Genomic DNA, 14,206 nt, shown 5'->3' with positions numbered 1-14,206 from the left:
TCAACTCCCAGTTTTCCCCACAGAATCTCCTAGCTCTGCCTATGAAGCCCTCCATGTCCTCTGCATTAGCCTCCATGACTTCTACGTCAGCCCCTATGGCCCTCTACGTCCTCTTCGTTGGCTCCTACGACCTCGACATCTGCCCTCCTTGGACCGTGTTGTCTCTCCCGACACTTTTCTCCCTCTTTGCTATGTATTATTCAGCCTTGGATCAAAATCCCTTGCTGAATTGCCCCTCACTGCAACTGATCTCTAACTCGATTTCCTCAGCAAACCCAACCCCAGAAAATCCAATTCTTAATCTATCTTGGTGTATCTCCAACTGACCCTCAAGCCTCCTCTTATGCTTTTCCTGTTGACGATTCAATGACTGAGATTATGTCCCTAATCAAGGGCTAATATTAGATCTGGTTTGATCCTTGTCACTTAGAACTTTCTCACCCATTTTATATTAATACACATTAAAAATATTAATTATTTTAATAACCCATTAAAAATATTAATTATTTTAATATCTCTTCATCCGAGTGGAATTTGTCTAAACGATTTCTGGGTCTTGGAGATCTCATGTGCCTTAGACTCTCCACCAAATTTCATGGCTAGTGCACATCCGATGTTATGAAAAATCAACATTAAGAACACTTTTTCAATACTCTACCTTATTATTCCATTACTCTATGACAATTAGGTAACCCTCATTATTGATGGTGTCTTCCACACTCTTATGCATGATCAATTCCTTCATTTAGTTCTTTTATAGTGTCCTCATTCTCTTTTCGATGTAATAAATATAGTTTACTTGTGGGAAAATTAGTTTGACCTTCATTATCTATATACCACAAGTTAGTTGGCTCTAACCACTCAATATATCCAATGGATTCCTAATACCCTAATACTAAGACATCATTGAGTATTATAATTAGATGTATTGTATAGTAATGAGATGTCCAGCGAGTGCATTTTTTTACTTATTTCATGTATATCTTAAAAAAATGTTCAATTCACACACCTTGCCACCTAGAATAACCATTTTTTTCAATTTTGTAGTATGTATCCATCATTCCGCTCAAGGAAATTTACGATCAGTTATTGAACCCTTTAAAACATGGATACAGTGTTAGTGGACTAGCAGTACAGAGCCACAACCTCCACGCAACAAACACATTGCAATCTATGAGATTCACGCTTGCCATCAAACCTCTAGGATCTTGGCTCTCAATCATCATGTAAGTCACTCTCCTCCCTACACCAAGGTGTGTTGCCACTTAGGTTTGGCTTTTAATTCAAAATCCCTGCAATTCATTCTAGGATTGGCTTCTTTTCATGGTATCTCTAGTCTTTCCAATATGGAATTTTGGTTCTGGCTTCTCTATTCCCTTCTTTGCTTCAGTTTTTATAGCAAGATTCCTCACTTCATCCTCCTTGTAATTCTAATTCTCTCCCCCTGCTATTACCCGGATAAGCTTAATCCCCTGTGAATCCCCCCTAGTATTACTCTATCAGCGATATGTTCTTCCCTCTTGCACAAATGACCATTTTTCTTAGTGGGACCTAGTTTGGCGAATTGGGGTGTAGAAACCTTGAAGAAGCAGTTTGATGGGGCCAATAAAACTTTACTACTTTAGCATGGAACCTTACACACATATACCTTTCCAGTGACATAAGAATCATCTCAATTGGAGTATGTATACAAAAATTATGTCAATTGGAAGATGACCTTCCTGTTTAGACCACCATAATTTGAGAGGATGACATTTCATCCCTTATTATTCATGGAAAAGGGGCTAACCATCTCATCATGATGAATAATACTTTAGAAGACTCCATATTGTAACTATAGTTAAGAGTTGAAGGATTGAAACTTAACCACTAGTAGGCTATCAAGTTGTGTTATAATCGAGCCACTAGGAGGAAAAGGGGTTCCGTTTTGTGGGAGTGCATTTTTTTCCATAGATGAGTAGAGTAGACAAGAGTTGAGTAGAGAGAGGAGAGAGAAAATAGATATGGTTTCTGCATTGTAGCATTCCATGCACCACAAGTCCCTCTCTTTGTACTTGCATCTATTTTCCATGTAAAGAAAAAGAGCAGAGAAACCTCACCTTCTAGTTGGGCTTCCTCCTAAAACGGTTTTTGAGGTTATATCTTGTGTTAATTTGTGGTTCATGACTTTTATTTCATTGTTCTCCATTTTCTGCATAATTATCATTTACATACATACGCAAAAAACAATAATTAACAGATCCAAGAATCTAAGGAGAAATAAATCCTCATAGTTTAGATTTTCATTTTTCTAATATATTTTAGAAGATTTATTGTGATGAATTGTCCAATGAGATATCCAGGATAGTTTATAGATCAATGATGAAAATATAAAATATTGAAAATAAATTAAATATAATATAAAAGTATATTGAATTGTTAAACTTGGCCACTGAACCTCGAAAGACCTAGTATGTGATTCAACTAATAAACTTGGCAATTGAGCCTCAATTAACTCAAATCTACAATCAAAAGGATACATGTTGGTCACTTCATTTGAAAATGACATCCCATTATGTCGAAATACTTCACTCTAATGGAGATTAAAGGACGTTGTAAACTTTGATATTAGGCTTTACATGAATATCACAAACGTTAGCATCACGTTATCAAATCTTATGCTCATTTGGCTCATGTTATTTTCACATTATCCAATCCCAGTCTCATATTAGATCGAAAGGCTTGACTTCAATGGGCGTTGAAGTGCATGCTATTTTTTCATGCGCAACAAAACACCTATCATCACATTATCAAGCACTAGGCTCATTTGTCTCAAGTGCTATTATCACATTATTATGAGAAGTGAAGAGACCTTGAATGAATTTGGTGTTTCCTACTTCCACCTTGAATGAATTTGTTGTTTCCTACTTCCATGATATGAGTGACATGGAATGTTTGTGAATTTTCATCCTTACACTAGAGGAAGACAAGGTGAAGGAAGCAAAACTACAAGGATCACTTCGTAACAGGACAACCAAATTGAGAATAAAGAAGACAAAGGTGAACATTTAAGGTGGAAGAAACATAACCACAAGGGTCACTTGGTAAAATGTTAACCAAATTTAGAAATACGGAGAGGCCTTGGTTGCTACTTAACATTTTTAGATATCTTGTAAGTGAAAACTGGCAAGCTTTCCCATGCTCAATGAGAATGTAGTGGGACATTAAATGAATTTAGAAGACGTTAAATAAATTTGCAATTTCCCACTTCAACCTGTTGAGTGTCATGGAATATTTGTGAACATTAATTATTGCACTTACCAAAAATATGAAATTATTGAGCAAAAACAAGAAGACCAAACACCAAATAAAACACAACAACAAGACTATGTAAAATGAGAAGAAAAAGACAAGAAAGTGTTTGATAAAAAACCAAGAAAAATAACAACTGAAAACACAAATTAATATATATATATATATATATATATATATATATATATAATTTTATTTTTTTAAATTAACAATTATACACAAAAATATATAAACATTTAAAATTTTAAAATGATTTTCAAATCTAAATTAACAAAATTTCCATATAAAAAAATAAAAAAATAAACAAACATTAAAATCTTAATTTTTTTCACTATCATAAAAAATAATAAAAGATAATATATCTATAACATATATCATTAAATATTTTTTTTTATTTTTTTTCAATACTTCCTTTTTCCCTTCCCTTTTCTATATGTAACTAACTAAAACATTACTATAAAAAATATTTAAAAAAATAATAAAACAATTATATGATAAAATAATTCTCATTAAAAATATTTTATAATTTAAAATTTTGATTTTTTAGACTTTCATAAAAGATAATGAAATATAAAATATATGTAACATATAGCATTAAACAAATATTCCCTTTTCTTTTTCCCTTTTCAAATGTAACTAACTGAAAAGTTATTATAAAAAGCAAAATAATAAAACAATTATATAATAAAATAATTTTCATTTTGTTTAAACTAATCTGGAAACGTAGACCACACAAAATAAAGACAGAATATCCTAATTCTGAACCTCAATAACTACACCACACCACACCACAGAAATGGGCAACCCATCAATTTTCCCAAAATTAAATCCATCAAATTACTCATATTCCCTATCGTCCATTTAAAAATAAATTCATCATTATATTCCATAATTGAACCTAATATAATAAGGTAGTGCTATCTCTGCCATGGTTGAATATACGGTCACAACATTACTGAAATCTATCTCTTAAATCACTGCATATTTACCATTACCTGGGCACCAATTCAGTAATGGAATCAGTGGCGTTAGAAGCAGACTCGGTATTTGGGGAAACATGAGAATTCACAAATGCAGGCTTTGTGGGATCTGGGATGTCCTTAATGGAATCAAGTGACAGCATCGAAGTAACTGTCGACATTGGTGGACGAAGTGACGATTCGGCTTGTATACACAAAAGACCAACCTGAATGCATCTCACCGCTTGATTTTCATCGCAGGTTTCACTAATTGCTCCATCAATTATCCCCACAATGTTTCCAGCTTCATAGGACTTCCATACCTGCATAATCACAGAGGCTTCGTCATTCTGATCAGATATATACACAGTGGACAACACATCCTCAATATCGTCATGGGTATCCCTGATAGGTTTGCACATGAACTGAATAGCATGGGAATAAAAGGGAAATTGTATCTTACCCATCCCAAAAGAATCTGCATTTCAGGTGGCAAATTGTAATCAGCGTTCTTTCTTCCTGTGATAATTTCGAGGACAAGAACGCCAAAACTATAAACATCAGTTTTTACAGATACTTGCCCCAACATAGCATACTCTGGTGGCATATAACCGCTGCATATACAGAGTACAATGTCAAATATCATAAATTAATGCAAAAATTTAGAAATAGGAAATGATAAGTTATTTGAAAAGAATCTCTCTGAAAAAAAAGTTATTTGAAAAGAAAGCATAGTTGCAACCAAGATTGTCAATCCATCCCCACATCATTAAAAAGCTTAATCAAGAATGCAAAACCCCACCTTTTCTTGAATCAAGAATGCAAAACTGCACCTTTTCTTGAATATCATAAATCAAGGCAAAAATATAGAAATGGGAGATGATAAATTATTTCAAAAGGAAGCATATTTGCAACCAGGATTGTAAATCCCCAAATCATAAAAAGGCTTAACCAAGAATGCAAAACCCCATCTTCGAACCAAAAAAAAAGTATAAATACAATTACAATATTGTCAATCCTATTGAAGTAATATCAGCAGAGTAAAATATCTGCATTAACAGAGTAATAATTGTATTGAAATCTCACTACGTTCCCACAACTCCTGTGCTGATGTGAGTTTGGCCATCAGGAAAAAGTCTTGCTAAGCCGAAATCTGCTATCTTAGGGTTCAGTTCCTCGTCCAACAACACATTGCTTGCTTTAACATCCCGATGGATAATGCGCGGTCTCGAGTCCTGATGAAGATAGAGAAGCCCACCAGCTACTCCCATTATTATATTGTAACGCTTCCCCCAATCAAGCTGGTTGCGTTTGTTTGGGTCTGTATCCGTGCATGACATTAATTAATTTGACATAATCTGAATATCCTGGTTGAAACAGTGATAATTTTAATTTTCTGTCTACTTCCATAATAACATGGAAGCCACTTACCGAATAAGATTTGATCAAGGCTCTTATTGGGTAAGTATTCATAGACAAGCAATCTTTCTGATCGCTCTACGCAGCAGCCCAGTAGGCATACAAGATTTCGATGTTGAATTTCGGTTCCAACTTTAACTTCATTTAAAAACTCTTTTCTTCCTTGCATAGATGTCAAGGATAGTTTTTTCACGGCTATTTCTTTTCCATCTGGTGTAGTTCCCTACAGTATAAAAGTTTTGTAAATTATTAAGCTTAATTGTAAATCCCCAATATATTGTTTTCAAACTGCTAATCTACAGTCAATTGTGCGAAGAGAAGAGCCTGAATATCACTCTATTTTAAAATATTAAGTATCATTAATGGAAGCTTACTTAACCCAGCTTACCTTGTACACAGGGCCGAATCCTCCTTCTCCAAGCTTGTTCTGATTATCAAAGTTTTTAGTGGAAGCGAGTAATGTTCCCAGAGTAAATATTATGCGTCTATTATTATTGAGGAGTACGACTTCTTCACCTTCATCGTCATCTGTATTATGAAAATATAAAATATAAATATAAAAGTATATTGAACATAGTATATTTGTCTTATCTAAAAACCCTGTCTGCAATTCAACTATTAAAACCTCAAATAACTCAAATCTTCAATCAAGACACTTGCACACACACATCTAAAACCTCAGATAACTCAAATCTTCAATCAAGCCACTCGCACATACACATCTAACGCCCTGTGTAATCCAATATAAAGTGCCAGAGGACACTAGCACGTTTTACCATTTTTGGTGGGAAGGAGGAAGGGGCATGAACAGTTGGCGGAAGTTATTGTATTATGGAGGACATTATTATATGTAAAATGGTTGGGTATTGATACTTTAAAAATTAATTTGGACTTAAATATTGTTATAAAATGGGTACATAGATTTTTTCAATTTAATCCATACATTTGTAGAGCTGAGGCTTCTGTGATCCATAACAAGTTTGCCAGAGATTTTTCGGCGAAAATCACATGAGAAACTATTTGTAGAACCAACCAGTGTGGTTCATCCTCAGGACAAGTTGAAGAAACAGATCCAACTAAGCTGGATCTGTTTCTTCAACTTGTGGTGACGATGAACCACACTGGTTGGTTCGAAACCAACCACACTGGTTGGTTCGAAACGAGTCCACAAATGGTTTCTCATGTGATTTTCGCTGAAAAATCTCTCGTAATCCATACATTCTTATTGTATGGATGATGGGCATTAGGATTTTGGATTCTGGAGCAGAGCTTTTATTAAATCACATACAGTTATGTGTATCTTGAACAGAATGGGGTTGCAGACATGTTGTCAAAAAAGGAAATTACAGCAGAAACAGGTATCATTCACTTTTATGCATATCAACAGGGTTCAATAATAAACTAAAATATTATAAGGATCCTGTAGCATAGCATTACATAATATGCATTTTGTATAAGTTGTAGTGATTTTTATTGAAACTAGTACAAAAATACTACCAAAACAATCAGAAAAATTATACTAATAAATATTCAAGTGGAATCATAAATAAATTTTAGAAAATATGAGATGTAAATCAAATTTTGTATTAAGCTAAATATAATGATAAATCTGTGACAAAAATGTTTATTCGAGTAAAAAACATATCAGAAACCATCCATTTTAATCACTTTTATGTATGAAAGATGATGTATTTTTTTCGACTGGAAAAAAAATACAAAGCGCGAGAAGGCGAAGCTACCAAACCCCAGGTTTAGATGGGTTAGGGGTATGTGCTACCTTTTAATAACATGCAGTACCTACGAGCTCAGAGAATCGTGTGGCACCATTACCTTCGTTACCGCTTCTCAATTTGGCAAACTTCATTCTTCTCCAAGTTGCGAATAGGTATAGGGTTAACATGAGAACCAAGCCACCCACAACCCCTAAAATTATGGGTGTTTTCTTTGAAGCCTTCATCCCTCTACCACTTAGATTAAAGAAAGGATATATTTCATAACGAAATATGCAGCTTTGACTCCAATACTGAACTCCTCCATATACAGAGGATGTGTATATGGAATCGATTGCGTCTAACAGACATGTTTTGCAGTCTTTACTGGATATATCTCTAGTGCACTGGACCAGGCCGTAAAGTGTTGTAGGCGACAAGTCTATAGTACCCCAAGCAGATCGTTTCGTTTCAAGTGCTGCTGCAGCTGATAAGGTGTATAAGAAATGTTTAACATCTGGGTCAAAGGCGTACGCCTGGAAGTCCTTAAAGTAAACAGCCCCTAAACGTTTGTCCATTTTCCCAGTGAAATTGTAGTTTTCATAGCGTAAGAAGCAGTCAAAAGGCCAGATACTACCTCCAGTTGCATTCGAACAATATCGTTTAAGGGTAGACGTTGCATATTGTGAACAATTGTAGCATTGGTTGACTGTCATGTCTTCTCTGCATTGGAGAAGGGCATATACTTTGTCAGAATTTTGGCCATACTCAGAGATGTTAAACCCTGTTTGCTTCGTGCGTTGAACAAGGCTATCAAACACTATATATTCAGATTGCTCTCAAACGTACTCCCTTTCGTATATTCGGAGCTGCCAGTGCAGTTATATGTGGTCGTCCCTGTGTCTGCGTTGCAAATCTGTCCATGAAGTGTAATATTAACAACAACAATAATTATACCGATAATGAGAGAGCATGCAGAATCTCTTCCATGGATGCTGAATGCCATCGCACAATGGAGAAGCTGCACTGCACAGACATACCAAAAGTGATTCATCTATATGAACGATATCATGTCGCATAAACAGAGACTTATATTTATCATATTATGTGAATTATAATATCATGTCAATGTTCAATGTTCAATGGTCAATGTTTAGTTTAACCGTATTTCTTTGTGTTGATTTGGTAGGGAGGCTTTTTACCTTTTCACATTGTGAATTAAGCTACTTTAAGTGGAAAGTTGTATTTATTATTATTATTAATGATAAAGAAAAGTATTCATACATAAATTAAATATATATAATGTTTAATAAAAATTTTAACTATAGAGATTCATCTTATTTTATTATGAAGATTTTTAATTTGTAAATAAACCTGTTACAATATTATGGATCAATTAATTTTTTATTTTATTTTATGTGATTTAATTGAATTAAAATATTTTATTAATTATAAATATTATATTGATAACTATAATTATTAATTTTTTTCCTAACTCTTAAATGGATCAGATTTTCTTTAGAGTTGGTATGTGCTCCATGGTGGAGTCAGAATCAAGAATTAAGAGGTTTTCGAGTTATCCAGTCAACTCTTTTGAATGCGCCAAAGTCGTTGCAGCTACTGGAAGCTCCATAATTTGCACAAGTTTATACAGTGCATCTAGACTTTCTTGGTTGCCGTGTCCGATTAGATTTTCACAGGGTCAAGAGAAGAGTCCGATCAGATTTTCTTTAGAGTTATTCTGTGGTATCTGCTACATGGTGCAGTCAGAATCGAGAATTAAGAGGTGGTCGACTTATCCGGTCAACTCTTTTGGATGCGCCAAAGTCGTTGCGAGGCTCTTACCCACAGGCCAGATTTTCTTGGTTGCCGTGTCCGATCAGAGTTCTTTGTTGCCGTGTCTGCCCCCTTGATGAAGTTAGGTCAAGAGAAAAGTCCCACCAGATTTTCACAAGAGTTCTTCTGTGGTATCTACTCCATGGTGGAGTCAGAATCAAGAATTGAGAGTCAGAATCAAGAATTGAGAGGTTGTCGACTTATCCAGTCAACTCTTACCCATAGCGCAAGTTTATACAATGCATCTAGACTCACTCTTTCTAATACTTATAGGATGCATCTTATTTTTAGGTTTTATCTCATTTCTTAGCCATAGGGCAACTTTATACAATGTATTTAGACTCACTCTTTCTAATATTTATAGAAAGCATCTTATTTTTAGATTTTATCTTATTTTTTATTTTTTTTGGTAGGTAAGTACTCACAGGGGATTTGAACTAGTAACTTGTGCCTTAACAATGCACTTATTTACCGTCAATCCAAAGCTTCATGGGCAGGTTTCATCTCACTTTCTAAATTATTAACTAAATCATATATTATAAATTATGTTTTTTGTCAAAACACTATATTAACCATAGGGATAGCATTATAGTAGTTTTAATTTTTAATTAAAAAAAATTAGAATATGTTCTCTATAATTTTATTTAATCTTTTATTTTTATTTTTAATAATATGAGTTTTTATTTCTATGACAGTTATTGGGTGTATGGTTAAGACATTCTATTATGTGAAAATTATTCATTTGAAATTTTATAGGTTAAGTTATGTTAAGAGCCTTGTGGCCAAGCCATGTGCAATCTTCAAGTGATTTTGATGACTTAAATGCCCTTGAATCATAATTTCTCAAAAGAAAGATTAAATGTGTAATCATCTCATGACTCAAAACTTAAGAAACAAAAAAATATAAATCTTTACTTTCATTTCCAATCAATTTAATGATAAAAGTTTATCTTTTATATTCATATAATAAAAAATATACTTAAAATTTATCATACCTTCACAACTATTCAAAAAATAAAATATCTCAATTTAGTATAATTTTCAAATTCCAAAAATTATATAAAAATTATAGTGATATATTTTTTTATAAGTTAATCCATATTGTAAATTAATTTTAACAAATTGTATTTAAAGCAAAAGTAACCAAACCATCGATGGTCAAATTGTAATTTAAGCAAAAGTGACTTAACGGTCCTTTACTAAATGGTTAATAACTTAGACAAATCAAATCAGTTTTTTTTATAAGTAAATGAAAAAGAAAAAACCTAGACAATGTAATACTCTTTTCTTAATACAAAAAGATGCAAAAAGGTAGCGTTTTTTTTTTTTTTTTCTAAAAAAATACAATTACAATATTGTCAATCCTATTGAAATAAAATCAACATAGAGTAAAACATCTGCATTAACAATGTGTGAGAGTAATGATTGTATTGAAATCTCACTAAGTTCCAACAACTCTTGCAATACTGATGTGAGTTTGGTTATCAGGGAAAAGCCTAGCTAAACCGAAATATGCTATATTAGGGTTGGTTCCTCATCCAACAACACATTGCTTGTTTTAACATCCCGATGAATAATGCGCGGTCTTGAGTCCTGATGAATAGAGAGAAGCCCACGAGCTACTCCCATTATTATATTGTAATGCTTCCCCCAATCAAGCTAGCTGCATTTGATTGGGTATGTATCCATGCATGACATTAATTAATTTGGCATAATCTGAATATCCTTGTTCAAACAATAATTATTTTAATTTTCCATCTACTTTCATAATAAAATGAAAGCCACTCACCGAATCAAATTTGATCAAGGATCTTATTGGGTAAGTATTCAAAGACAAACAATCTTTCTGGTCTCTCTACGCAACAACACAGTAGGCATACAAGATTTCTTTGTTGAATTTCGGCCCCAAGTTTAACTTCATTTAAAAACTCTTTCTTTTTTTTGCCAAGATCCATTCTAAATATGTTGAATAATAATAAGTGAGTCCCCTAGGATAACAATCTTTGTGACTAGAACAACTTTTTCTATAAGAAGAACTTGCAGCAAACCATGCAATTCGACTAGGTCATTGGTCATATTTCCCAACTTGCATGCATGACTTGTAACCAATTTTACTTCGAGGTTATACACAAAATGCCATGAGGTGTAGCTCAATAGGCGATTGCCTTGTTATGAATTAATATGTAAAAGCATCAGATTCAAATTTCAAATCCCCGTGGGTTTGACCGACAAAAAAATAAATATGAATCCCACAAATGTTATACAACAAACATTAAAAATTGCTTTTACATAAATATTAATTATTCTTCCAAGAACAAAATTTCATTCATGAATCATTTCCACCTAATGTAATGGTATCCTCATTTTTCTTTATTTTTTATTTATGCCCAAACTATGGCATCAACTACAATATACACAAGTTCTATGTTCTAGGGATTTGGTAGCCAATATTGTTTTAATAGTCTTCCGATGTAATTCCATGATCTAGGCTTCAACAATCAACGTTAACACAAATAGCTGACTTATGTATGCTACCAAAGGAGTTATTTGAGGTGGTCATTTCCATCCAAATAATTTCCCATCTATCCTCATTTCATGATTTAATGGGAATCGTATATGCATTTCCTCAACATTTCCAATAAGATTTCCATGTTGCACTTGGGTCTATCATATATTGGTTTTCCTATTACATTTAAAAATCCTTCATAATACTTGTGATACATGACATTTTTTATGCTAAGAATAGGGATTCTTTCCTTGTCTTAAGTCAATATTCATTGGAATATGAATGAATTATGTCCACTATCATATGATCAATGCAAATTTTATTCAAAACTATTAAGTGTGAAAATTTCTGAATCTAACACATCAGAAACCCCTACTGCAATTTCTGTTTTACTATCCCCTACTTGTTCTTTACATTAACAAGCTATTTAATTGCATAAATATAGAAGTAAACACAAATGCAACCTTCAAAAATACACAGTTCATGCACTGAAGTAAACAGAAACAATAACACAAGGGACATCGTTATTTTTGGACAATTGTCCCCGGAAAAACCCAATGAGGGAAAATTGATGTAGCATATATGAGGGTTTTATTATTAAGCAGATTTTGTGAATAGAAATAGGATGCCAAAAATGGCTCACCCAATAGAGAATGTACTCGATAGTAGTACCTCTATCCAGAGACAAATATTCTGGAAAATCAGCAACGAGATGATCAACCCCATAGTGACTCTAACTGTGCCTTGTGCTGGTCAACAAAAGCTACTCCAAGCACTGCTCTAGAACTGCATCACCCTCTCTGGAACTGTGTCACCCTCTACCAGCTCAGGATATGTTGATCAGCTCCTAATCTGCCCCACAAAATCTCCTAATATTGCCTCTGAAGCCCTCTACATCCTCTGCGTCAGCCTCTACAGATTCTATGTCAGCCCCTACAGTCCTCTGCATCCTCTGCACTGGATCCTACGACCTCTGCGTTAGCCCTCCTTGTCCTGCGTTGTCTCTCCCGACACTTTACTGCCTCTCTTCTATGTAGTCTTCAGCCTTGGATCGAAATCCCTTGCTTAACTTCCCCTCGCTGCAATTGATCTCTAACTTGATCTCCTCAGTAAACCCAACCCCATAAAACCAAATTCTTGATTTCTATTGGTGTATCTCCAACTGACCCTCAAGCCTCCTCTTATACTTTTCCTATTGACGATTCAACGGCTGAGATTAAGTTCCTAATCAACGAATAATATTAGATCTCGCTTGATCCTCGTTGCTTAGAAATTTCTCACCCATTTTATATTAAGACACATTAATATTTTTATTTTCCTAAGTTTAGACTTAGGAACCCATTAAAAATATTAATTATTTTAATATCTCTTCATCTGGGTGGAATTTGTCCAAAGGATTTCTGAGACTTGGAGATCTCATGTGTCTTAGCCTCTCCACCAAATTCCATGGCTAGAGCATATCCGATGCCACCAAAAATAAACACTCCCTGTTAGCGACGAATGTGCTCTAGTAATGTTTCACCATAGAAGCATCACATTGATCCTCCGCATCGGTCCTCCTGTGCTGATGCTAGACCTGCTACCCCACATCCACTGCACTGCTGCTTCCTGTACTACTTCCCATGACACTACCACTGCCACTGCCACTGCTACATCTATACTGCAGCTCCCTCTCAACATGCTGCCCATAGCACTACCACTGCTAACTGTTGCACTGCAACTCAGTTACCGAGAAGTAAGTAACTGACTTCCCCCAAATACTGACATCTCGATTAGTCTAGAAGCCTCGTGATGTTGAAGCCACCTCTGCTGCTATCATGTGCTCTCTCTGCTGCCACTGTGCTACTGCAACTTCTTCTGCCCCTCTCGCACTATTGCAACCTCCACTGTGCTGCTACAGACTTCTGCACTCAAACACTATTGTGTCACTCCATCACACCTTGCTCCACCCAACACATGTCATCATGCTACTGTCATTAAGGGCTCCCGTAGCCGGATTTGATCCAATAGTTTAGGTACCTACAGGATCCTCCCCCTCGTCTGTAGTCCTCTCAACTACAACTCAATGTATCCCAACCTCTTCTCTAAAGGTGCATGAGCACTCATGGCACAATCATCATCTGTCTCGACATCCTTCTCTGCCTTTGCTGGAACAACCTTTGAGTCGGAAGCTTCTCTCTTGCCTTTCTTCCTAGGGCACTGAGAGGCATAATATCCCAGCTACCCACTGTTGAAGCACTTGACCTTGGAGATATCTTTATTCTTCCTCTTCTGAACCCCCTACTGTCCCGCAGATCCTAGATCTGTATCCTCCTCCTCCTCTTTCTTGATTTGAACTCCCTTACCACTACTTCATGCCTTAGTCAACCTCCCGATCTCTTCCTGTCGAAGAGTTGCTCGCATCTCCTCTCAACTAGGGAAGGTCGCTATGCCCAAAATTCTTTGGACAAATGTTTCCCAGTCTTCAGAGACTGCATTCAGAGCAG

The 14,206-nt window shown here is 35.0% G+C and overlaps 2 protein-coding genes across 2 annotated transcripts; both read right to left on the bottom strand.

Annotated features, from left to right (window-relative positions):
- Nucleotides 1-4,183: 4,183 nt before the first annotated feature.
- On the bottom strand, nt 4,184-5,079 carry LOC149174966 (cysteine-rich receptor-like protein kinase 44). The gene is made up of 2 exons (XM_089422724.1): nt 4,714-5,079; nt 4,184-4,573 (listed from the first exon to the last, which is right to left on the bottom strand). The coding sequence occupies exons 1-2, from the start codon at nt 4,894-4,896 to the stop codon at nt 4,283-4,285; spliced, it is 474 nt and encodes a 157-aa protein (XP_089278850.1). The 5' UTR covers nt 4,897-5,079; the 3' UTR covers nt 4,184-4,282.
- Nucleotides 5,080-5,335: 256 nt separating this feature from the next.
- Nucleotides 5,336-8,428, bottom strand: LOC149174965 (cysteine-rich receptor-like protein kinase 24). The gene is made up of 4 exons (XM_089421017.1): nt 7,500-8,428; nt 6,058-6,197; nt 5,682-5,892; nt 5,336-5,571 (listed from the first exon to the last, which is right to left on the bottom strand). Exons 1-4 carry the CDS (start codon nt 8,092-8,094, stop codon nt 5,336-5,338), a joined length of 1,182 nt encoding a protein of 393 aa, XP_089277143.1. The 5' UTR covers nt 8,095-8,428.
- Nucleotides 8,429-14,206: the final 5,778 nt, after the last annotated feature.

The sequence above is a fragment of the Pinus tabuliformis genome, chromosome 4_1 (assembly GCF_031772625.1).
Source record: "Pinus tabuliformis cultivar Carrire ecotype Pingquan chromosome 4_1, CPIR1, whole genome shotgun sequence".
NCBI classification, from domain to species: domain Eukaryota; kingdom Viridiplantae; phylum Streptophyta; class Pinopsida; order Pinales; family Pinaceae; genus Pinus; species Pinus tabuliformis.
Note: the sequence above shows the minus strand (reverse complement) of the source record. Positions and strands in the feature narration are given on the sequence as shown.